Raw genomic sequence first — 26,585 nt, 5'->3', positions numbered from 1 at the left:
AAGCTGAGTTCATCACTAGCTTAAGCACAGGAAAGCTATAGTTTCTGGCATGGTTTATTTTTGAGCAACACAGGAAGCTGATCTTAAATAGAGTTGTGGAAAATGTGGAGTTTAGGGGTTGGTGGACTTTCAGGAGTATGAGTATCTAGGGATCGGTTTGCCTTTAGCTGTGGAAGTGTGGTTACCGGAGTGAAGTAGTTGCTGGGTGACTGATTGATTGGCTGGCTTTCAGCAATATGTGTACTGATGCAGAACTGTCATTGAGTGACGAAAACAGGTTTAAAAAAGTTCTGATGACTATTTGTCACCATAGTTATAGAAGAATCAGTAATTTCCTAGAAGTTTGAGAACATTTTTATTCTCAGAGGTAAAGAGATAAATCATATTTTATTCCATAATGTGATAACAGTAAGTCTTAGAATAATGGCTTTTTGCATGGAAATCTCAGCCAACTGTTTAGCTCTTCTATTTAGGTTCATTTTCTTTAGTAAAACAAAATAAAGTTAGAAACCTAAAAGGAATCTAAATCTTGGTTTGTGCTTGTTTTCTCTGACTTAACTGTTGTGATCCATGTAGGTTCCTCTGGCCCAAGTTTCCAAGTCTTTCAATTAATTTCATCCATAACATCCCAGAAAGCCTTTAGTCATCCTCATGCTGCCAAAAGCTGGCTCTGGTTGCTTATTAAGGAGTTAGGTAGTGTCTGAGAAACAGAAAACCGAACAAAAGAGTCCACCTAACAATCTGGTTATTCTATAAAATTTTTTGCCTTTTACCTAAGAATGGTTAGATTATTTCCCCCAGAAACACTTTCAGCATTTACCTTTACCATCTGGTTGTTTATTAAGGAGTTAGGAGTTTATTACCATCTGGTTGTTTATTACCTTTACCATCTGGTTGTTTATACCTTTACCATCTGGTTGTTTATACCTTTACCAGATGTTATTACCTTTATATGTTTATACCTTTATATGTTTATACCTTTATATGTTTATATGTTTATACCTTTATATGTTTATATATATGTTTATATATATAAAGGTATATGGTTATATGTTTATACCTTTATATGTTTATACCTTTATATGTTTATACCTTATAAACATATACCTTATATGTTATACCTTATACCTTATAAACATATACCTTATATGTTTATACCTTTATATGTTTATACCTTTATATGTTTATACCTTTATATGTTTATATGTTTATACCTTTATATGTTTATACCTTTATATGTTTATACCTTTACCAGATGTTATTACCATCTGGTTGTTTATACCTTTACCATCTGGTTGTTTATTAAGGAGTTAGGAGTTTATTACCATCTGGCTGGTTATTAAGGAGTTAGGTAGTGTCTGAGAAACAGAAAACCGAACAAAAGAGTCCACCTAACAATCTGGTTATTCTATAAAATTTTTTGCCTTTTACCTAAGAATGGTTAGATTATTTCCCCCAGAAACACTTTCAGCATTTACCTTTACCATCCAGAAGCAGTGATCCACATGTATAAATTTATCCCCAACTCAAATTTCTCTCTTCGATCAAAAAGAGTAGATCTGGAGAGGAAGAGACGACATATATAGTTCTCGTTTATTATTCAAAGAAACTTCCAAAACCATCTCCAGCTCCATCATGAAGTTCATTAGATCAGGAGGGGATGCGGTACCAGGTTTTGGTTTCCATGAAGATTTGTACTCAGCTGCCAAGGCTTAGTAACCTTGCATCCTGCAGTTATAAATCTATAGTGAGTAGATATTAACTATGGAAGTCTCTTCTCAGTGTTCTTAGACTCTGTGGGTTTGAAGCTGGGATCATCCCTGTCCATGCACACATGCAGATTTTAAAATCTATAAAATAAAATCTATTCATACAGTAGAAACTAATACAAAGTGCAAACATCTGTACTCCATAAAAATGAATTTTAAGAAATAAAATAAAACAAAACCTACTTACTGCTTACTCCAGAATTCCTATTTCTAAGAGTCTATCTCAGAGATATATTTGGGCATATGTGTGCCTCAAATGTATGTTACAGAATGGGAGAAAAGAACTGCAAATGAAACCACCAACAAAAGATTAATCTCCAAAGTATACAAGCAGCTAATGGAGCTCAACACCAGAAAAACAAGCAACCCAATCAAAAAATGGGTGAAGACCTAAACAGACATTTCTCTAAGGAGGACATACAGATAGCTAATAAACACATGAGAAAGTGCTCAACATTGCTCATTAATAGAGAAACACAGATCAAAATTACAATAAGGTAAAACTAAGATCATGGCATCCAGTTCCATCACTTCATGGCAAATAGATGGGGAAACAGTGGAAACAGTGGCTGACTTTATTTTTTGGGCTCCCAAATCACTGCAGGTGGTGACTGCAGCCATGAAATTAAAAGACACTTACTCCTTGGAATGAAAGTTATGACCAACCTAGATAACATATTAAGAAGCAGAGACATTACTTTGCCAACAAAGGTTCGTCTAGTCAAGGCTATGGTTTTTCCAGTAGTCATGTATGGATGTGAGAGTTGGACTGTGAAGAAAGCTGAACACCAAAGAATTGATGCTTTTGAACTGTGGTGTTGGAGAAGACTCTTGAGAGTCCCTTGGACTGCAAGGAGATCCAACCAGTCCATCCTAAAGGAGATCAGTCCTGGGTGTTCATTGGAAGGACTGATGTTGAAGCTGAAACTCCAATACTTCAGCCACCTGATGCAAAGAGCTGACTCGTTTGAAAAGACCCTGATGCTGGGAAAGATTGAGGCAGGAGGAGAAGGGGATGACAGAGGATGAGATGGTTGGATGGCATCACTGACTCGATGGACATGGGTTTGTGTGGACTCCGGGAGTTGATGATGGACAGGGAGGCCTGGCGTGCTGCAGTCCATGGGATCACAAAGAGTCAGACACTACTGAGTGACTGAACTGAACTGAACTGAACCGATCACCTCACACCAGTCAGAATGATCATCAACAAAAAAAATCTACAAACAATAAATCTGGAGAGGATGTGTAGAGAAGGGTAATTTCTTTCACTGCATGTAGGAATGTAAAGTGATACAGCTACTACAGAGAACAGTATGGAGATTACTTTAAAAATTATGAATCAATCTATCAGATGAACCAGCAATTCCACTATTGGCCATATACCCTGAGAAAAATCATAATTCAAAAAGACATGTGTACCCCAATGTTCATTGCAGTATTATTTACAATAGTCAAGACATGGAAGCAACCTAGATGTTCATCAACAGATGAATGGATAAAGAATATGTGGTACGTTTTTACAATGAAATATTCCTCAGCCATAAAAAGGAACAAATCTGAGCCAGTTGTAGTGAGGTGGATGAACCTAGACCCTGTTATACAGAGTGAAGTAAGCCAGAAAGAGAAATACAAATATCCTATGCATATATATGAAATCTAGAAAAATTGTACTGATGAACCTATTTTCAGGGAAAGAATAGAGATGCAGTCATAGAGAACGGATTTGTGAACAAGGGGAAGGAGAGGGTGGGCCAAAGTGAGAGAGTGACGGTGAAACATATGCATTACCGTATGTGAAACGGTTAGTGGGAAGCTGCTCTATAACACAGACAGCTCAGTCTGGTGCTCTGTGACAACCCAGAGGAGTGGGATGGGGTGGGGGGTGGGAGGGAGGTTCAAGAGGGAGAGGACATATGTATACTTATGGCTGACTACCATTGTCGTATGACAGAAACCAATACACCATTGTAAAGCAATTAGCAAAAAAAAAAAAAAGAAAAGTAAAGCCATTAGCCTCCAATTAAAAGTAAATTTTTTAAAAAGTATGTTAATTACAACATTCATAATATCAATAATTGGATATAGCTCAAATAACCTCTAGCAGGATGATTATTAGATAAAGTATATAATATCCATACCATCAAATACCAAATATCAGATAAAAGAATGAAGTAGATCAGACATAGAAAGATTCCAAGACTTATTAAGTTAGAATATAAGTGACACAATAAGTACAAAATGATTCCATTTATGTTAAAAGCAAAACATAGCTATGCACACACAAATGTTTAGAAAAGGTCTGAAAGGAACACACCAGATCGGTCATAGTGATGACTTGTGAGGAGGGAAGGGAAACTGTGCGGAAGGGCTGATGTGAAGAAAATTTCCATTTTTTATTCAATAAAGCTCTGAATTGATGAAAATACTTAACAATGGGATCTATTTGTTACTTGTGAAATTTAAAAAAACTGTTTTGTTTTTTTTTTAACATTTTATACACATGAGTGAAAGAATAACGGAAAGACAGCTGTGGAGCCAAAGGAGAGAATCAGAAAGCCTGAGGCAGGAACAGGCTGTGGCACTGCCTGGGGGTGGGGGCATAGACCCCCACCTCACATATAGCAGCACTGATTATATTCTAATCATAGGACAGGGTTGCCTAGTTAAGTTCATTAAAATAATAGTTCTGGAGACTTCCCTAGTGGTCCAGTGGTTAAGAATCTACTTTGCAGTGCAGGGCACTCAAGTTCAATCTCTGGCCCGGAAAATAAAATCCCACATGCCATGGGGCAATTAAGCCTACAAGCCACAAGAGAAGGTCCTGCAGGAGGCAAGTAAGGCCCAACACAGCCAAATAAATAAAGCTTGACTATTAGCAAAATATTCACCTTCCATTCATCAAGCAAAGTGTTTAAAGTCAATGTTGCAGTCTATTTGTTTAATCAGAAAAAAAAATAATAGCTCTCACTTAACTGAATGTTTATCATGTGATAGACACTGGGCTAAGCATGAAATCTTCCCGGTAGCCACTTACACTCTTACAAGATAAGGGAAGGAAGGCTCAGTGAGGTTAAGGTGACATCATTGGAAAGAACTCAGGTCTCAGCCACGAGATGATGCACTGCTGAACCAGATTTGGGGTCCAAATCCCAGCTCTGCCACCAGCAACCCATGTGACCTAGGTCAAGTCACTCTACTTCTCCAGATCTCAGTTTCCTCAAATGCCATATAGTAGGAATCATCCTACTGGCTATTGTGAGACCAGCTAGGAAAACAGGAATCAAACTGCTTTGTTAGTGATAAAGTTCTGGGACCCATGACGATGGTTAATGACACTGTTTTCATTTTCTGCAAAGCCAAGGGCCAAGTCCCCCACTCCACCCTAGGAAGTGTTCCCAGTGGGCGGATGTGGGGTCCCATAGGAGAGCCAACTTGAAGGAGAGCACCCCCATAGGGCCTGGCTTTGGGCTTTAATGGGCCGGGCTCGGCTCCAACCTGGCCCTTTCCCCAGGGCCAAGTGTGATGATTCCACAGAAGACACCAAGGTGGATCAGGCACAGAAGGTGAGCTGGGCTGGGGAGGGAGTGTTCAGAAGGGAGAAAAGTCTGGGGTGGATGGGCAGGCAAGCTCAGGGAGGCCAGAAGTCCAGGCATACACATGTGCTGTGCTAGCATCCAGATCCCCATGTGCACACACAGTCTGACTATGTGACCCCAGGTCAGCCACCTTGGCAGGACAGACAGGGATGTGCAGTCATAATCAAGAGGCCAATGATCTTGTAAGAGATTCTCACAAGGAAGCAAGGCTGAGGATGGTAAAAGAAATGGGAATATTCAACAAGGTGTCCGTCAACACTGAGTCACAGAGGAGAGAACTGCAGTTCGAGAGGGAAAGTGAAAGAGGCAGAGAGAGAATGGAAACCCAGGTCTTTCTAATTCCAGGTAATAAACCCAAACTCTATAATTCACATCTATTCTCCTTTTCTGTGGGAATAGCATGGGGTAGGGGAATATGAGAGAAGGGCATGGATTTGGGAGTCGTAGAGCTGTACAATGACACAATGACTATAAAGAATGAAGCATGCACCAGGAGCTTAATAAATGGGAGAACCTTACTCTCTTTTCTAGAGTCTTAGGCCAGGAGGCATTCAGCTCAGACCCTTTGCAGGGCCAAATCCAGAGGGGACACTAAAAAGTGTATATTGAGTTGAAGGAGATTATCTCTCCCAAGGTGTTCATTTTGCAGATGGGAAGACTGAGGCCTCGAGGCCCAAAGTCACAGCAAGCAAGGGGCCAGGACTCTGGGCTGCCAGGCAGGGCTCAGTCTTTTGCCAGCAGGTTGGCTCCAGAACATCCTCTGCTCTCACCCCTCACCAGCCTTGAATAAATATCTGTTCTTCTTCAACCCTCAGTTTCTCCTTTGTTGAAGGGGCATAACCACTCCCTGGCAAGATTTCATGATGGGAGGAGAAATGCATGGTGTGAGGTTGGACATTCAGTGACTGGTTCTTCTGTTCTCTGTCCCCTCCAGCACTGTAACTGGCTCATAGAAAATCTTGGCCAAAGAAATGGTCTTCTAACAATGTTTAGTGTTCTTAAGTCCTGAAAACACCCCCTGAAATATGTATTCAAAATAAAATTATTTAACCTAAACCACGAAATAAATGTAAAGGAGTCCAAAAATTTTCCGATTTTTGCTGTGTTTTTACATCAAATCATGCTTTTTTAAAATATCGAACACTAACATTTTTTCATGTTATTATCTAGCTAGCACCCTAAACACATGTTTTGTTGGTTTGTTGCATAGGCCGACTCTGCCAAGCAGAAGTTTAGGGAAGGAAAGTGTGTCAGCGCCTTTAGGATGAGCAAATAAACATCAACTTATTGGTCTGTCTTGTGGCCCCAAGTAGATGAGGCAGCCTGGGCTCATTGCTTAGCTATCCTGGACTCAAAGTGATAATCCAGCCCTGTTGATGGTGTAATTCTGGTTCTGTCATTCACTTACTGTGTGACCATGGGCAAATGACAGCCTGCTTCTGAGCCCCCCACCTTTTGTGTTCCCTGCTATATAAGCAAAGGGTTAGACTAAGACTATTTATTGCTAATGATCCTTTCGTTCTAATTTTATGAGTGAGTAGCAAAACAAAGCCAGTTGGGAAACTGCATTCTGGCCCCTGCCTCTGGAACCCCAAGTTCCTCAGAAGGGTGCTGGTGCTTCATTAAATAGAAAATCAGGCCTAGTTACAACCCTGGGCTTCCAGTCTGATGGAGCCACAAACACATAAACAGAGAAGAGACAATCCAGCGTGATCATAGCAATGACCGAAAAAATCACGTGAACAGTGAAAACCAGGAAAGAGACCTCCAAGCCAGCTGAGATCAACAAAGACCTCTTGGAGGAGGGAACACTGAAGCTTAGTGTGGAAAAAGAATGAAGCAAGAGCAAGGAGTTGCCATTTGATGACAGTCAGGAGAAATAAGGCTATAAGAAGATAAGCTTTAAATGGAGGCTAAGGGATCATCTCATGAAAAATCCTTAATGAATACTGGATGGGAGCTTAGACACTGGGTTTAAGACCCATCTCTACTATGAATTGTCAGTTGACCTTAAGAAAACAGTTTCCAGACTTCAGACTCACTATCTGTCTCCCCCACTTAATAGAAATGAGCCAGAGGAGGGAGAAAGAGTTGGACTTGATGGCTCTGGATTTTTGCCCCTAAAACCCCAAATCAGTTTAACTCAGTGACATTCAATCCAAAATTGACTTCTCTGAGCTCTTACAACATGCAAGAAAATAAAGGTGATTCTCATCAACTTGGGTGTGAGAGAAACCTGGTGATTGGCTTTAGGAGACTGGGTCTGGTCAGCTGAGGGTTCACTCTTTTAAGTCAAGGTGCAGGAGTTTTGCTTTTCTGCTTGGATAATGGGGGCCAACCTCTAGAACACTTTTTTTTTTCTTTCAAGGAAGACTTCACAACAGAGTGGCTTATTTCAGGTGTCTTTTACAAAGACATTTTACCAGCCTTCACCCACTTACAGGGAATCATGCCGCCCTCCACACTTAAGAACAATTTGGAATTTAGGGTTGTTGTTGACAGTATCATCTTAGAAAAGGAGATGGAAAGAGACAATTGTTGCCCAGTCTCTCTCCACATGAAAATTTAAGTTCTAGATTCTCCAGAAGACATAACATAGAATAAATAGACTTAGTCTGGCAGTCAGAGGTCTGGGTTCTGGTCCTAGCTCTGCTGTGTAATCTTGGGCAAGCTCTTGCCCCTTCTGTCTACAAAGAAAAAAAAAACCTGGCTGACCATGTCTAGATTTGGCATTTTTATAATTCAATGGCATGAGAGAGATTTTATTAGAAGCAACATCAGGGATGGAGTCATCTCAGAGTCATATTCCCAGAGAAGAAAAGAGCTGGTGATTGTAGGTTCACTTTGGAGGACCCCTCCTACCTGGAAATCCAACTCATTGAATCCTTCTTGTACCCATGTTTCTCCAAATTACTGAAAAATATGATTTGTGTAATTCACTCAGGTTTGCCTAATTGCTGCAGTAAAAGTGTTGGGCTAGCGTGATCTATTATATTCTACACAGAAATGGAAGTACTGACATCTAGCTTAGAAGGAGTCAGGAGGAACTACTATTCAAGGCTTACAAGAGAAGAATAAGCTTGATAACTATGTGAGCAATAGCATGTTGCAAAGAACTTTGGAGAAAGCAGTCCTTCCAAAGCAACATGGTGGAACTTTGACTGCAAAAGAAGAGGCATGAGTTCAAGGACTTGATTTAAGAGACCTGACATCCCAAACTAGATACATAAAATCTAAGATGAAGACTAGCAGAAATCTTTCCAGAGAGTTTTTCACAATCATAATTCAACAATCAACTGTTTACATCTGATTATCCTAGTAAAATGTAAAGTCTAAGAAAATAGGGACTTTGCCTGCTTTCTCCATTTTCATCACTGTGTCAGCTGAACATAGCAAGTCTTTCATTTGGTAGGTTATTAGTTAATTAATAATTAGTTTGACAAAAGAAAGGAGGTAGAAGTTTTGGGTTCATACGGTAGGAGTTAATACCGCAACCTACTAATAAGTCTTCAAGAGCTGGTTGTAATATTACCTTTATATTTTGACTAGAGTGTAAATATTGTAGATTTCTCATTCCAGAATCCTTTGATTCTATTGTTTCCAGATATTTCAGTGTCCAGATGTTCCAGCTGCCCATCTCCCAGAAATCCAGCTCTGGCTTACTATGGAGGCCACAACCTGTAATGGATCAGTGGGTGGCTCACCAGTCTTCTACCTGGTGGGCATCCCCTCTCTGCCAGAGTCCCTCTTCCTCCCTGTGTTTTTAATTTTTCTCCTTTTCTACCTTCTCATCCTCATGGGTAATGCCCTGATCCTGGTGGCTGTGGTGGCAGAGTCCAGCCTCCACAAGCCCATGTACTTCTTCCTGATCAACCTCTCAGCCCTGGACATCCTCTTCACCACAACCACTGTCCCCAAGATGCTGTCCCTTTTCCTGTTTGGGGACCATTTTCTCAGCTTTACTTCCTGCTTATTGCAGATGTACCTCTTCCAAAGCTTTACATGCTCTGAAGCCTTCATCCTGGTGGCCATGGCCTATGACCGCTATGTGGCTATCTGCCGCCCACTGCACTACACTGCGCTCATGACCCCACAGACCAATGCTGCCCTGGCAGCCAGTGCCTGGCTCACCGCCCTCCTTCTGCCCATCCCAGCAGTGGTGCAGACCTCCCAGATGGCATATGACAACATTGCTAGAATCTACCACTGCTTTTGTGATCATTTGGCTCTAGTTCAAGCCTCCTGCTCTGACACAACCCCCCAGACCCTCATGGGCTTCTGCATCGCCATGGTGGTGTCCTTCCTGCCCCTTCTCCTGGTGCTTCTCTCCTATGCCCACATCCTGGCCTCAGTGCTTCGCATCGGCTCCCGAGAAGGACGCTCCAAAGCCTTCTCCACCTGCAGCTCCCACCTCCTGGTGGTTGGCACCTACTACTCATCCATTGCCATAGCCTATGTGGCCTACAGGGCTGACCTGCCCCTCGACTTCCACATCGTGGGCAACGTGGTGTACGCTATTCTCACACCTGTCCTCAATCCCCTCATTTACACTCTAAGAAACAAGGATGTCAAGGCAGCCATTACCAAAGTCACACATCTTAAGACTCAGGCTGGAATAGGAGCCCTTGACCTGTAGATGCAGCTAATTCTGCTCTCTGGGGAAGGAAACGGCACCCCACTCCAGTACTTTTGCCCGGAGAATCCCACGGATGGAGGACCCTGGTAGGCTACAGTCCATGGGGTCGCAAAGAGTCGGACACAACTGAGTGACTTTTTCAATTCTGCTCTCAGGATACCAAATAACAGTGCCCAGCACAGATTGTTGTTGTTGTTGTTTAATTGCTAAGTCATGTCCGACTCTGCAACACTATGGACTGTAGCCTGCCAGGCTCCTCTGTCCATGGGGTTTCTCAGGCAAGAATAGTGGAGTGAGTTGCCATTTCCCCCTCCGAGGGATCTTCCCAACCCAGGGATCGAATCTGCGTCTCCTGCATTGGCAGGCGAATTCTTTACTTCTGAGCCACCAGGGAAGACCTCAGCACAGATTAGGAACTCAATAAATATTTTTGAGTAAATAAATCAGTAAATATAGAATGGTAAAAGAAAATTCTGTTGAGCAGTCAACTTCAACAGTGGTTGCCATATTTTGGTCCAAGGCTTTCCCCCTAGTGCAATGGAATAATGTTCATCTTTATATGATATCTTGCACTGTATAAGAATTTCACTTCTTCATAAGAAGCTTTTTCTTTTTTAAAAAAAACCTGCATGGCAAAAAAATCTTTAAAAGCAAAGGCAAAAAACAAAAGACTTACATCACAGGGAAAGGGCAAATATCCAAAATAGATAAAGAGTTCTGGAGAAGGAATTGGCAATCCACTCCAGTATTCTTGCCTGGAGAATCCCATGGACAGAGGAGCCTGGTGAGCTACAGTCCGTGGCGGGGTCACAAACAGTTGGACACGACTGAGTGATAACATATTTATATACTTCCTGAATTTTTAGAAGAAAAATCTAACATACAAATATAAAAATGGGCAAAATATATGAAAAGATAGGTTACCAGAAAAATGCAGTGGTCTTTAAACAATGACAGAATGTGGTCCACTGGAGAAGGGAATGGCAAACCACTTCAGTATTCTTGCCTTGAGAACCCCATGAATAGTATGAAAAGGCAAAATGATAGGATACTGAAAGAGAAACTCCCCAGGTCAGTAAGTGCCCAATATGCTCCTGGAGATCAGTGGATAAATAACTCCAGAAAGAATGAAGGGATGGAGCCAAAGCAAAAACAATACCCAGCTGTAGATGTGACTGGTGATAGAAGCAAGGTCTGATGCTGTAAAGAGCAATAGTGCATAGGAACCTGGAATGTCAGGTCCATGAATCAAGGCAAATTGGAAGTAATCAAACAAGAGATGGCAAGAGTGAATGTCGACATTCTAGGAATCAGCGAACTGAAATGGACTGGAATGGGTGAATTTAACTCAGATGACCATTATATCTACTACTGCAGGCAGGAATCCCTCAGAAGAAATGGAGTAGCCATCATGGTCAACAAAAGAGTCCGAAATGCAGTACTTGGATGCAATCTCAAAAACGACAGAATGATCTCTGTTCATTTCCAAGGCAAACCATTCAATATCACAGTAATCCAAGTCTATGCCCCAACCAGTAATGCTGAAGAAGCTGAAGTTGAACGGTTCTATGAAGACCTACAAGACCTTTTAGAACTAACACCCAAAAAAGATGTCCTTTTCATTACCAGATCAGATCAGATCAGTTGCTCAGTCCTGTCCGACTCTTTGCATAAAGGACTGGAATGCAAAAGTAGGAAGTCAAGAAACACCTGGAGTAACAGGCAAATTTGGCCTGGGAATATGGAATGAAGCAGGGCAAAGACTAATAGAGTTTTGCCAAGAAAATGCACTGGTCATAACAAACACCCTCTTCCAACAACACAAGAGAAGACTCTATACATGGACATCACCAGATGGTCAACACCGAAATCAGACTGATTATACTATTTGCAGCCAAAGATGGAGAAGCTCTATACAGTCAGCAAAAACAAGACCAGGAGCTGACTGTGGCTCAGACTGTGAACTCCTTATTGCCAAATTCAGACTTAAATTGAAGAAAGTAGGGAAAACCACTAGACCATTCAGGTATGACCTAAATCAAATCCCTTATGATTATACAGTTGAAGTGAGAAATAGATTTAAGGGACTAGATCTGATAGAGTGCCTGATGAACTATGGAATAAGGTTCGTGACATTGTACGGGAGACAGGGATCAAGACCATCCCCATGGAAAAGAAATGCAAAAAAGCAAAATGGCTGTCTGGGGAGGCCTTACAAATAGCTGTGAAAAGCAGAGACGTGAAAAGCAAAGGAGAAAAGGAAAGATATAAACATCTGAATGCAGAGTTCCAAAGAATAGCAAGAAGAGATAAGAAAGCTTTCCTCAGCGATCAGTGCAAAGAAATAGAGGAAAACAACAGAATGGGAAAGACTAGAGATCTCTTCAAGAAAATTAGAGATACCAAGGGAATATTTCATGCAAAGATGGGCTCAATAAAGAACAGAAATGGTATGGACCTAACAGAAGCAGAAGATATTAAGAAGAGATGGCAAGAATACACAGAAGAACTATACAAAAAAGATCTTCACGACCCAGATAATCACGATGGTGTGATCACTGACCTAGAGCCAGACATCCTGGAATGTGAAGTCAAGTGGGCCTTAGAAAGCATCACTATGAACAAAGCTAGTGGAGGTGATGGAATTCCAGCTGAGCTATTTCAAATCCTGAAAGATGATGCTGTGAAAGTGCTGCACTCAATATGCAAGCAAATCTGGAAAACTCAGCAGTGGCCACAGGACTGGAAAAGGTCGGTTTTCATTCTAATCCCAAAGAAAGGCAATGCCAAAGAATGCTCAAACTACCGCACAATTGCACTCATCTCACACACTAGTTAAGTAACGCTCAAAATTCTCCAAGCCAGGCTTCAGCAATATGTGAACCGTGAACTTCCTGATGTTCAAGCTGGTTTTAGAAAAGGCAGAGGAACCAGAGATCAAATTGCCAACATCTGCTGGATCATGGAAAAAGCAAGAGAGTTCCAGAAAAACATCTATTTCTGCTTTATTGACTATGCCAAAGCCTTTGACTGTGTGGATCACAATAAACTGTGGAAAATTCTTCAAGAGATGGGAATACCAGACCACCTGATCTGCCTTTTGAGAGATTTGTATGCAGATCAGGAAGCAACAGTTAGACTTGGACATGGAACAACAGGCTGCTTTCAAATAGGAAAAGGAGTTCGTCAAGGCTGTATATTGTCACCCTGTTTATTTAACTTATATGCAGAGTACATCATGAGAAACGCTGGACTGGAAGAAACACAAGCTGGAATCAAGATTGCCAGGAGAAATATCAATAACCTCAGAGATGCAGATGACACCACCCTTATGGCAGAAAGTGAAGAGGAACTCAAAAGCCTCTTGATGAAAGTGAAAGTGGAGAGTGAAAATGTTGGCTTAAAGCTCAACATTCAGAAAACGAAGATCATGGCATCCGGTCCCATCACTTCATGGGAAATAGATGGGGAAACAGTGGAAACACTGTCAGACTTTATTTTGGGGGGCTCCAAAATCACTGCAGATGGTGACTGCAGCCATGAAATTAAAAGACGCTTACTCCTTGGAAGGAAAGTTGTGACCAACCTAGATAGCATGTTGAAAAGCAGAGACATTACTTTGCCAACAAAGGTTCATCTAGTCAAGGCTATGGTTTTTCCTGTGGTCATGTATGGATGTGAGAGTTGGACTGTGAAGAAAGCTGAGCGCCAAAGAATTGATGCTTTTGAACTGTGGTGTTGGAGAAGACTCTTGAGAGTCCCTTGGACTGCAAGGAGATCCAACCAGTCCATTCTGAGGGAGATCAACCCTGGGTGTTCTTTGGAAGGAATGATGCTAAAGCTGAAACTCCAGTACTTTGGCCACTTCATGCGAAGAGTTGACTCATTGGAAAAGACTCTGATGCTGGGAGGGATTGGGGGCAAGAGGAGAAGGGGATGACAGAGGATGAGATGGCTGGATGGCATCACTGACTCGATGGACGTGAGTCTGAGTGAACTCCGGGAGTTGGTGATGGACAAGGAGGCCTGGCGTGCTGCGATTCATGGGGTCGCAAAGAGTCGGACACGACTGAGCGACTGATCTGATCTGATCTTAAACAATGAAAAAGTATTTAGTCTACTGTATTAAAATACTATATAAAAAGAATACAAATTAAAACTACCATGTGAATTTCCCTAGTGGTCCAGTGGTTAGGAATCTGCCTGCCAGTGCAGGGGACACGGGTTTGAACACTGGTCTGGGAAGATCTCACATACTGCAGGGCAACTAAACCCATGCGCCACAACTACTGAGTCCATGTGCTGCAACTACTGAACCCCTGAGTTCTAGAGTCCATGCTCCGTAACAAGAAAGCCACTGCAATAAGAAATTTCTGCACTGCAACTAGAGAGTATCTCCTCACTGCTCACCACAACTAGAGAAAGCCTGGCACGGCCAAAAATAAATGTAAATAGTAAATAAAAAAATTTAAAACTACACTGAAATGCCATTTTCCACATAATCAGATTAGCAAAACAATATTTTGGCAATATGCATGTAGAAAATCAGAACTCTTGTAAATTACTTGTGAGAATGCAAATTGATAGAGCATTACTGTGATACCCACCAAAAGTATACATGCATTTACCCTTTGACCCAGAAATCTCATTTCTAGGAATCAATCTCAAAGATACATTAGCAATAATTCATTAGGCTACTCATTCATCATTAGGGAACAGGTTGAAAAAAAATTTTTTTAAGTATAATGCATCTATAAAAAGGAAATGATAAAGCTGTATACTGATCTAGGATATGCTAATGGACTTCCCTGGTGGCTCAAATGGTAAAGAATCTGCCTGGAATGCTGGAGACCCTGGGTTGGGAAGATCCCCTGGAGATGGGCATGATAACCCACTGCAGTATTCTTACCTAGCGAATCCCATGGACAGGGGAGCCTGGAGGGCTATGGTCCATAGGGTCACACAGAGTTGGACATGACTGGAGTGACTTTGCACACATGCACACAGAAGGATGAAACCTCTGAATTAATAAAGATGGTTACCTACAAGGAGAGAGAGGGAACAGAGTGGAGGGGACAGGAACAGAAACAAGACAAATGTACAATCTGTCTTTAGATGTATATATAATTTTTATATAATTAAAAGAAATAAAAAAGAAAAAACACAATTCCCTCCTTTTTAAAATAAACAGAAACACTTGACCTTAGATGTCTATCAAATTAATGGCATGATCATTAGGAAAATTACTGTCTAAGAGTCATCAAAACAGTGCTTTGACTATACATCTTAAGAGGGATATAATTTAAAAATAAGAAAAATCATAACAGTTTAAATTACATTGAGAAGTCTTTTAAAAAATATGTTACAGTTTTACTTAAGAGATTAGATTGAAATTAAATCATTCTATAATCATTTAAAATATTTCATTTTGAAATTATTTTATACTTACAAAAAGTTACAAAGATAATATAGAGCTTCTAGTTAACCTTTCATCCAGCTTCCTCTAATTTTAACATCTTATGTAACCATTCTGCATTTATCAAAACTAAGAAACTAACATGAATCTATATAACACATTATCACTCAGAGTCCATAGAGCCCACTCTTAGTATTATATATTATTTTATTTTTTGTATAGACATCCAGTTGTTCCAGCACCATTTTTTAAAGCCTATTCTTCATCATTAAATTGTCTTTGAACTTTTGTCAAATACTGAACTATAGTTGTGTCTATTTCTGGGCTCTCTCTTCTGTTCCATTGGTACATTTATCTGTCCTTTTACCAATACCACATCATCCTGATTACCATAACTTTATACTTAAGTGTTGAAATTGGGTAGTGTGAATCCCCCATCTTTGTTTTTCTCTTTTAGCATTGTTTTGACTACTTTAGTTTCTTTGCTTTTTGATATAAATTTTGGAACTATCTTTCTGGGTTTTGATTGGGATTGTGCTGAATCTGAATCTGTGTATTAAATTTGGGATACTTGACATTTTACCAATATTGAATTTTCCAATTTAACAACATGGATAGCTCTTCATTATCTAGATTTTCTTTGATTTTATTCATCAGTGTTTTGTAGTTTTTAGCCTATGAATTGTGCACATATTTTGTGGAAGAAAGAAAGTGAAAGTTGCTCAATTGTGTCCCACTCTTTGCGATCCCATGGACTATACAGTTCATGGAATTCTCTAGGCCAGAATACTGAAGGGGTAGCCGTTCCCTTCTCCAGGGGATCTTCCCTATCTAGGGATCAAACCAGGATCTCTTGCACTGCAGGCAGATTCTTTACCAACTGAGCTATGAGGGAAGCCCCACATATCTTGTTGGGTTATATTTAAGTGCACTTTTTGGTTAGTCTGTTAATATGGTGGGCTTTTCATTGATTGGTTTTGAATGTTGAACAGATTCTTTATTCCTGGAATGAACTCCTCTTGGTTATGATATATCGTCCTCTATAAATATTGCTGCTGCTAAGTCGCTTCAGTCATGTCCAACTCTATGCGATCCCATAGACGGCAGCCCACCAGGCTCCCCTGTCCCTGGGATTCTCCAGGCAAGAACACTGGAGTGGGTTGCCATTTCCTTCTCCAATGCGTGAAAGTGAAAAATGAAAGTGATTTTTAAAAAATATTTTGTTTGGGATTTCTGCATGAGGGATACTGATCTGCAGTTTTCTATTAATGTCTTTGCCTAGTTTGATATTAGGTTAATATTGGCTGGCCTTTTAAAATGAGTTGGAAAGTTCTCTCTCCTCTTCTATAATCTGGAAAACATTATGTAGAATTGGTATTATTTTTTTCCTTAAATATTTAGTAGTATTTTCCCATGAAACGACCTGTGTCTGGAATTTCCTTTTAGGAAATTTTTTTCTACAAAATCAATTTCTTTACTAGATATAGAAGTGTGGAGTTTTTGTATTTATTTATTTTTGGCTGAATCTTTGTTGCTTTGCATGGGCTTTCTCTAATTGTGGAGCATGGGTTTCTCGCTGTGCTGGTTTCTCTTGTTGCAGAGCACAGGCTCTAGGCACTCAGGCTTAATTGTTCAAGGCATGTGGAATCTTCCCAGACCAGGGATAGAATCATGTTCCCCGCCTTCTCAGGCGGATTCTTATCCACCGCACCACCAGGGAAGTCCAAGATACAGAAGTTTGAAAATTATCTATTTATTCTTGAATGGGTTTGGTAGTTTGTGCCTCTCGAGGAATTTGTCCATTTCATCCACATCATAGAATTTGTATGTTTGTAGTAGTCTTTCATGATCCTTTTAAAGTCTGTGATGTCTCTTCTTTCATTCTGAATGTTGCTAATTTGTGTCTTCAATTCTTCTTCTTGGTCAGTCTGGCTATAGATGTATCAATTTTATCAACTTTTCAAAGAATCAGATTTTAAACCTAAATGTCCATCATGAAATAGCTAGAGGGAAGCTCAGGGAACTCAGTGCTCTGTGATGACCTAGAGGAGTGGGATGGAGGTGTGGGAGGGAGGCTCAAGAGGGAGGTGATATATGTATAAATATAGCTGATTCACTTTGTGGTAGAGCAGAAACTAATACAACATTGTAAAGCAATTATACTCCAATAAAAAAAAAACCAGCCTTTAGTTTTATTGATTTTGCTCAGCTGTTTTTCTGTTTTCAGTTGTATTGATTCTTGCTATAATATTTATAATTTTCTTTCTTTTAAGTACTTTGGGTTTAATTTTATATTCTTTTTCTAGTTTCTTAAAGTGAAAGATTAGATTGTTGATATGAGCCTTTTATTCTTTTCCAATATAAGTATTAAACTCTATAAATTTCCCTCTAGCTACTGCTTTCATAATTCCCTACAATTTTGAAATATTGTACTTCTCTTTTTTTTCTTTTCAACTCAGAATGTGTTTTTAATTTCCCTTGAGACTTCTTAAATTCTGGAGCACTTCCTCAGGCCCATCTACTTGAATAGGGCTTGATTCCAACCTCTGCCTCACCAGCATCATGTGGCTGCTAAAATCTTTCTGTGGCTCTGTAACCTCCCAGCTGCTGTCTTCTTCTGGTTTCTCAAAGTCTTTCCTTATACATGCACACCTGAGGAGTTGGTCCCTGACTTGAAGGGAATTTGTACAGATTTTGAAGTTCCTTCCCTGCAGTACTATCCTCCCCAGTATTTTGCCTTTTAATTTCTAGCCCTTTTGGTAATCCAAATTCCAGCTTGCATTGCCTCAGTTTATTAGGACTTTATTTTTCTAATTGAGCTCTATTCTCCAGTCCTGCAAATTGGGAGATGCCCTCAGGTAAAAATCTGGGATCATGTAGAAATTACTTCATGAACTTTCCTATTCTCAAGGATCACAGTCCTCCAAGGTCTCTGAAGCCTTCAAACAATTGTTTTACATATTTTATCCAGCTTTTATGGTTGTTTTTGGCATGAGGTTTAGTTCCAAAGAAGGCAGTCTGTCATAGGCAATACTTAGACGTCCTCTTTGATTTTTGAGTTTTTGCACTATTGGTAGGAGAAACACAGTGCAGACCCTAGGATTTTAGAGTGAACTATATGGTTTGTTTTTTTTTTTTTCTGCTGATAACTATTCTCCTTTTGAGAAACAGTTCCTAGCCCTAGTGCAGCTGAAAGCCCGACGAGAAACACTAAAGGAATGTGGGTCCCAAGCTGACCCTTACAAACTGGGTATTAATTTGAACAAACAAAACGTAAAATTGGATATGTACAAAAACATCCCACTGTCAAGTGGGAAGTCAGGTAATAAATATTATATTAGCTCAAGCAGATCTTGAAGGCACATTTGTATGAGTGGGTGGCTCAGACTTCCAAGATGCACCATCTTGCAATATTGAGACCTTCCCATCAGCTCTGACATAGGGCCTCATGGGAAATTCCCTATGATCAACTCTCCCAAGAAGAAAGAAATCAGGCTTGATTCACAAACAGTTCTTCACAATATGCTGAGACTACTCAAACATGGACTGCTGCTACATTACAGCCCATTCAGGAAGGCCCTGAAGGATCAACAGGAAGATAAATCCTGTCAGTGGGCAGAACCTTTGCCATGGCCTCTTATCTTTTACCTGGTAGTTCATCTCACCTGGGAGGTAAAATGGAAAGAGGTTTGGATCTATACAAGTTTATGAGCAATGGCTACATCTTTGCTGGGATATGAAGTAACTTAGAGCAAAGTAACAGGTTTGGTGAAGAGAAGATCTGGAGAGATTTAAGGCAAAAGACTTCTGAGAAAGGCCTCAAACTGTAAAGATATTTTTGGTCCATGTGACAATTTACCAAAGGGAACTCATGGTGAAAAAACTCTCTAAAACCAGAAAAAATAGGTAGAATCAGATACACAAGATGACCCATTCATGAATATCAGTCAGACTCATAATGAGAATGAAGGTTACACCATTGGCATAAAGTTTGAGGCCCCTGAGAGCTGTTAATAATGTCCTCATCATTACCAGTAAAGCCTAGGGACAAATCCTACCTCACTCTTCATGTATACTCTAGGTGATGCCAGGGAGTTTATTCCTGAGGGATGATGGGTCCTCAAGGGAGCACCATCTTGAAGAAAATAAGCCCAGGAGGCCTACCTGAAAGCAGGGAACCGAGGGTTTAATAGGTCATGGCTCAGCCTCTAACAAGTCTTCACATGGAGACACCAGTATGGACCGGCTTAATAGGTAAGCAGAACCAGGGATGGAAGCATCCAGAGACAGGCAGAGAAAGCTGGGGCAAGGAGACAGGGGTAGAGAAGCCAGGATGTATGAACTTGGGCCAGGTCAGGGAGACTGGTTGGGTGTGAACAAGAGGCAGCAGCCCAGAATCCAGGTTGGCTGTGCACATGTGGGTTGTGAGACCTTGGGCCACACGTTCTGACAGGTCCAGGCAAAGGAGGACTCTTACATGTGGGATTCAAACCACATCCTTATCAAATCATTTCCTCCCACAGGAAATCAAGGCTGATGGAGCAGTAACCATTGGAAACACGAGGGCACTCTGAGTGCTTACCTGTTCCAGGCTCTTGTGTAGTGTTGTCTAAACGTTCTCTTCGCATTCTCTCCACAAGGACACAACAATCCCAGAAGGTCACAAATGAGGGAAACGAGTTCAGACAGAGAAAAGTGACTTGCCCAAGGTCACACAACTGCAGGTATGAGCTGGGATGGGACTCCAGTCCTTTCTGACTCATAAGTGCATACTCTTGACCACTAAGGCCCACAGGATAGGATGAAGGTAGAGCCCCTGGCTGGTAGCAGGTGCACAGGAGAGGTGGGAGAGCCCTCACTCTCTGGCTTTGGGGTGTGGACCATGTGACATGACTGCCAAACACAGAGTGGACACTCAGGAAAGGGTTCTGAATTCCAATTGGATTGGAAACCCCTTAGAGATCTTCTCCTCTAAACCTCTCACTACACAGATGAGAAAACCAAGACTCAGGGACCCAGAGTCACAGCAAGCAAGTAACAGCTGGTCCAGGAGCCAGGACTCTTGGTTGCAAGGTGGAGTTCTTTAACAGCAGTCTGCCTCCTAACTACCTCTGCTCTCACCCCTCACCAGTTGTGACCTTGAACAAGGGCCTGTCCTTCTCCAATCCTTGGTTTCCCATTTGCTGAGGAGTGTAACCACTCCCTGAAAGAACTGGATGAAAGAGAAAATGATGTCCATCAAGTGCAGCATCAGGTTGGACACTCAGTGACTGGGCTTTCTGTCCTTCCCTGTCCCCACCTGCACTGTAACTCTCGTAGACAGTCCCACCAGGGAGGACCTTCTGGGGTAAATTCTGTGCCCTGGGAAAGAGTACCCATTAGTCCCTAAAGCACAGGATGGCATCACTAAGATGTAGTGTGTAATCTAAAGCAAAATAAGAGCCCTAACCTGTAAAATAAATGTAAGAAAGTTCAACCAAATTTGGATATTCCCTATGATGGGCAAGTTGAATGGTGCTTTGAAAGATAAAATGCAAAGTTCTTTCATAAAGTCCTTTTGGTGTCCCTGTTTGGCTGGTGTCCCAATATGCCTATTGGATGGTCCAGTACGACCTGGCAATAAAAAGCCATGTCCCACCCCTCCACTGAGGTCTCAGCATCCCTCCTTCATCTTCTAAGCAGTGGGACAGAGGCGGAGTGAGAGGGATAGCAAAGCTGATGGCCTTTTAGGGCCCCACTGGCCTCCCCTCTCCACCTTTCTGCCCCTCAGATCCCCTGCTCTGCCTCATCCAGGACTGCAGACACAACTGCCTGTCTGAGAGCAAAAATGTCCATGGCAGTGCAAAGCAGTTTCACTTTTTTTGCTAGGTCCTGGGGTCTGATTTTTGGAACATTATTTTAAAGGAAGATTTGCATTGCCAGATACTAGTTCTTAGTGCTTATCCTATAGCGACTCAAGATAAAAACTTGAATTATAAATTTGTCTGATATAATCAATGAAAAAGTGGAAAGGGAAACAGAAAACCTTGGTCTTAATATGTTCTCCCCTGTAAAGCTGAACTTCTGGATTCCCCAAGAGACATGGGGAGTAGAAGAGAGAGTCCTGTCCCAGGAATCAAAGACCTGAGTTCTGGGGATGACTCTGCCTCCAGTGCCATTGGGGTCCGGGAAAGTTCCCACCCTTTTTGTGCTCAGCCTCTTGCCTTTAGGAGGAAAACTGGTTAGATCTGAAAATTAGAAGTTTTTTCCAGCTTTTACATTGGTGGTTTTATGCATAAGATGTGTTTCGAGAAGAGAGAGAAATTAGAGGTGACTCTAGGAAAAGCGTGGGGCCCTGCTCACAGAATCATCAGGAGCAACATGGACTTGCTTGCAATGGGAACAGAGATTGTTTAGCCCAAGGGGCGAGTATTAAGTAGATGGCAAATCAGTATTTCTCTTAATTGAATCCCCCTGCTGCTGCTACTGCTGCTAAGTCGCTTCAGTCGTGTCCGACTCTGTGAGACCCCATAGATGGCAGCCCACCAGGCTCCCCGTTTCTGGGATTCTTCAGGCAAGAACACTGGAGTAGGTTGCCATTTCCTTCTCCAATGCATGAAAGTGAAAAGTGAAAGTGAAGCCGCTTAGTCGTGTCCAACTCTTAGCGACCCCATGGACTGCAGCCCACCAGGCTCCTCCATCCATGGGATTTTCCAGGCAAGAGTACTGGAGTGGGGTGCCATTGCCTTCTCTAGATCTATGAAAACACTTCCTCCTGATTCCTTCTTGGTCGGGGCAGGGGGGCAGTTCTTTGGCCTTGGAGCAGCCATTGCAAGCAAACCTCCGGTTCCTCTCCATCTAGAATGCTTCTCAAGCAATGACCAGGGACAGAGAAGCCTAGTGGACAGTGGGTGTGCCAAACAGGAGTTTGAGCCGAGCTGCATGCCAGCAGAGTGGCAAGTTCAAGAGGAACACAGATATACTCCCTGGATTCTCTGTTCCTGCCCAGTTGCAGGAGAATCCATGCTCAGTTCCGACTTCAATCAGGAATGGCTCTTTTCGCCAAAGGCATTTTCAGTATCACTCCCGTCACTGCAATGTGACAAAGAGCCCCACACCCAGAGACAGAAAAGGGAGTACTCAACTTAGAGACAGGCAGAACCACTGCACCAAGCAAACAAGGGAGAAGGAGCCATTCCTGGTCAATAATTATGAGAAGATAGCACGTTGCCGTAAACGTCAGAAAAATCAGGCCTCCCTAGCAATGTGGTGACAAAGATGTCACTTTTTGAAAAACTTAAAGCAATGCCAAATGAGAAAGGAGCTCAAGGACATGGTTTAAGAGACCCGATATCCCTGAAAGGATTATATGGGACATGGACAAGGGGACAAACAGAGTTCTTCCACAACACTTAGCACAACTGAAATTAAATAATTATGCGATTCTTTGCTTAATGTCTTTCTCTACCACTGAAAGTTCAGCTCCATTAAGTAAGAGACCTTTGTTTTGTTCAACTTGTTATATACTCAGCATGTAACACTTGGTTTGGTATATTGTAAAGATAATTTTGCCACATTATTTTTTTAAAAGGAAAAAGGGAATTCTGAGAGAGGATGAAGACAGAACCCATCATTTCTCTTCTAGTGATGGTTGTAAATAAATGTGGTTACCTTATACAGTGATCACTCTGTAATTCATATTCCAGAATCACTGATTGTTCTGGTTTCTAGGTGCTCCCACTGCCCACTTCCTGGGCATCCACCTTAAACCATCATGGAGACTATAGCCTGTAATGAATCAGAGGAGTCATGGACCATCTTCTACCTTATGGGCATCCCTTCTCTGCCGAAATCCCTCTTCCTTCCTATCTTCTTCATCTTTCTCCTCCTCTACCTACTCATCCTGGTGGGAAATGCCCTGATCCTGGTGGCCGTGGTGATAGAGCCCAGCCTTCACAAGCCCATGTACTTCTTCCTGATCAACCTCTCAGCCCTGGACATCCTCTTCACCACAACCACTGTCCCCAAGATGCTGTCCTTATTCTTGCATGGGGATCGCTATCTCAGCTTCTCTGCCTGCTTCCTGCAGATGTACCTCTTCCACAGCTTCTCCTGCTCTGAAGCCTTCATCCTGGTGGTCATGGCCTATGACCGCTATGTGGCTATCTGCCGCCCGCTGCATTACCCTGTGCTCATGACCCCGCAGACCAATGCTGCCCTGGCAGCCAGTGCCTGGCTCACCGCCCTCCTTCTGCCCATCCCAGCAGTGGTGCAGACCTCCCACTTGGCTTTTGACAGCACTGTTTACATCTACCACTGCTTCTGTGACCACTTAGCTGTGGTCCAGGCCTCCTGCTCTGACGCCAGCCCCCAGACCCTCATGGGCTTCTGCATCGCCATGGTGGTGTCCTTCCTGCCTCTTCTCCTGGTGCTTCTCTCCTATGCCCACATCCTGGCCTCAGTGCTTCACATCGGCTCTCGAGAAGGACGCTCCAAAGCCTTCTCCACCTGCAGCTCCCACCTCCTGGTGGTTGGCACCTACTACTCATCCATTGCCATAGCCTGTGTGGCCTACAGGGCTGACCTGCCCCTCGACTTCCACATCGTGGGCAACGTGGTGTACGCTATTCTCACACCTGTCCTCAACCCTCTCATCTACACCCTGAGGAACAAGGATGTCAAGACAGCCATCACCAAAATGGCATGTCCCTGGAATCCAAATAATTCTGCAAAACCCTGATTGATAGTGAACTTTATTTTCTCACAAACACCAATAACAATAGAGGTAAAATTGGACAATTCAGAGAGCCAAATAGTTAGAACAATAATTTTTAAAATACAGTCCTAGGTATTCTTCCATTGTAACAAAATAATGATTTTCTTTCCTTAATTCACCAACTAAATGGATTGGGCTTTTCAATTTTTAAGCTGTGACTCCCAAATTTCACAAGATTTGTGTTCACATTTCCACTAATTCAAACAATTTTGATTCTCAGAGACTTAAATATTTGACTAGAAAGAAATTCAGTTTTTTCCCCTTGTAGAGCTTCTAATATTTCTAAATGCCCCCAGGATGGCTGACACATAGATATGAATCAGCCTAGCCCTTTTTGCTGGAGTAGTAACTTAGAAATCCTCTTCAAGGAAAACGTCTGAAACTCCTACCATCTCAATTCTTTTGCCTGAAAATACATTGCCACTACCAATGTGTCAATACCAGCCATGCAGGAAATTTACCACTAGTGTCTAGGCCTTCTTCATGTCCTGAAACTAGAGCATACCTTTCCTTGAGCTTATGGTTAGGCAAGAAGTATTCCTTAGCAAACCTGTACAGGCAAACCATTGCAATTCTTTTAATTTTAAGCCATGCAATAGCTTGTTCATCCATAACAATGAGAGCTAAGTCATTTTCTCTTACTAGTAGCATGCGGTGTCCAGGACCTGCACTCTTGCTCACAATACAGCCGTAGGTATTCTTCCTGGCCCTAGAAGCCAGCCCTATCTCTTTATTCCTTTTGCCTATGCCAAATTTCCTCTTGAAGAATATTTTCCACCTATCACCTCACCTGCTAATTGGCACAGTCTCTCTGTATCTCCCATTTAAAAAAAAGTATTTTCAACTTTTGTGCATCAAATGACACTATCAGGAGAATAAAAAGACAATCCACAATGGGGAAAAATATTCATAAATTAAGGAATTAATATCCAAAATATATTAAGAACTCCTACCACTCAAAACAACAGCAACACTCAATTTAGAAAATGGGCAAAAGATTTGAATAGACATTTCTCTGAAGAAGACATACAAATGTCAAATAAGCCCATGAAAAGATGCTTGACATTACCATCCATCTGGCAAGTCAAAACCATAATGATACAGCACTTCCTACCTATTAGGATGGATATTATCCAAAAATGGAAAATAGCAAGTGTTAGAGAGAATGTGGAGCAATTGGAAAGCTTGAAAAAAAATGATGCAGCCACTGTGGAAAACAATATGATGGTTCCTCAAGAAATTAAATATAGAATTAATGAATGATCCATCAGCTCCACTTCTGGGTATATACCCAAAAGAATTGAAAGCAGAGTCCTAAGAGACATTTGTTCACCTGTGTTCATAGCAACATTATTCACAGTAGCCAAAAGATGGAAACAACCCAAATGTCCATCAGCAGGTGAACAGATAAACATATACACCCAGTGGAATATAATTGAGCCTTAAAATGAATGAAATTCTGATACATGCAACAACATGGACAAACCTTAACGACATTATAAGTGAAATAAGCCAAGTACAAAGGGGTAAATAGTGTGTGATTCCATTTACATGAGGCACTTGTCATAGTCAAATCATAGAAACAGAAAGTGAAACAGTGGTTACCAGGAGCTAGGGGTGAGTGGGGAAGGGAGAGTTACTGTTTTCTGCGTATGGAGTTCTGTCTGGGATGACTAAAGAGTTCTGGAAATGTACAGTGGTGATGGTTGTACAACGTGAATGGACTCAATACTACTTTACGTACATTTAAAGATGGTCCAAATGGTAAGTTTTATGTTACATATGTCTACCACAATAAAAGATACTTTAACAAATGGTTTCAAATTAGACCACAGGTCACAAGTCCTTGAATAGCCCAGGGGCTGGCTGCCATTTTGTCAGATGTCCCCCTCTAGACCCACTGATCAGCTGTGGTCAGAGGAAGATATATGGAGTTCATCACATGGTTTGACATGAACACGAGAATTCATGGAGCAGTTTGCCTTAAAAAGTGGGGTGGGAAGTCATTTGAAACCTGGTACATTTAGGGGAATCATTGCCCTATCAGTGTCAGGCAGGTGTTGGGAGGTTGTTGTGAAGATTTGGGGGAGACTGGAAAATTTCATCTCTCAAATATCTCTAGCCTGCTTCAACTCCTCTCCATCCCACTTCATTCACTCTGGTACAGGTGTTACCACTTTCTGTCTCCTGAAGGAGCACAATCATCTCTCCAACCATCTCTCTGCCTCTGTGCCCACCCTCCACTTCATACGTGACCAGAATGGGCTTTCTGGCAGTCAAATCTGGTCACCTTACCACCCTCAATAGAACTTAAACGCTGTCTCTGCTCTAAAGGAAAAAGTGAAGTAGCTCAGTCATGTCAGACTATTTGCGACCCCATGGACTGTAGCCTACCAGGCTCCTCTGTCCA

At 41.7% G+C, this 26,585-nt stretch overlaps 2 protein-coding genes across 2 annotated transcripts; both read left to right on the top strand.

Annotated features, from left to right (window-relative positions):
* Positions 1–8,835: 8,835 nt before the first annotated feature.
* Positions 8,836–10,674, top strand: OR2AT2B (olfactory receptor family 2 subfamily AT member 2B). Its single transcript, XM_002693465.3, has one exon. The coding sequence runs from the start codon at positions 9,033–9,035 to the stop codon at positions 10,002–10,004; it is 972 nt and encodes a 323-aa protein (XP_002693511.2). The 5' UTR covers positions 8,836–9,032; the 3' UTR covers positions 10,005–10,674.
* A 12,499-nt stretch (positions 10,675–23,173) lies between these two features.
* OR2AT2C (olfactory receptor family 2 subfamily AT member 2C) lies at positions 23,174–24,139 on the top strand. Its single transcript, NM_001390778.1, has one exon. It carries the CDS (start codon positions 23,174–23,176, stop codon positions 24,137–24,139), a length of 966 nt encoding a protein of 321 aa, NP_001377707.1.
* The last annotated feature ends 2,446 nt before the right edge of the window (positions 24,140–26,585 follow it).

This window comes from Bos taurus, chromosome 15 (genome assembly GCF_002263795.3).
Source record: "Bos taurus isolate L1 Dominette 01449 registration number 42190680 breed Hereford chromosome 15, ARS-UCD2.0, whole genome shotgun sequence".
Classification (NCBI taxonomy): domain Eukaryota; kingdom Metazoa; phylum Chordata; class Mammalia; order Artiodactyla; family Bovidae; genus Bos; species Bos taurus.
The sequence above is the reverse complement of the archived record's forward strand: the minus strand, read 5'-3'. Positions and strand labels throughout refer to the sequence as shown.

Excerpts from the sequence above, each read along its gene's own strand:
- OR2AT2B (XM_002693465.3), top strand. The coding sequence starts at position 9,033 with ATGGAGGCCACAACCTGTAATGGATCAGTGGGTGGCTCACCAGTCTTC.
- OR2AT2C (NM_001390778.1), top strand. The coding sequence starts at position 23,174 with ATGGAGACTATAGCCTGTAATGAATCAGAGGAGTCATGGACCATCTTC.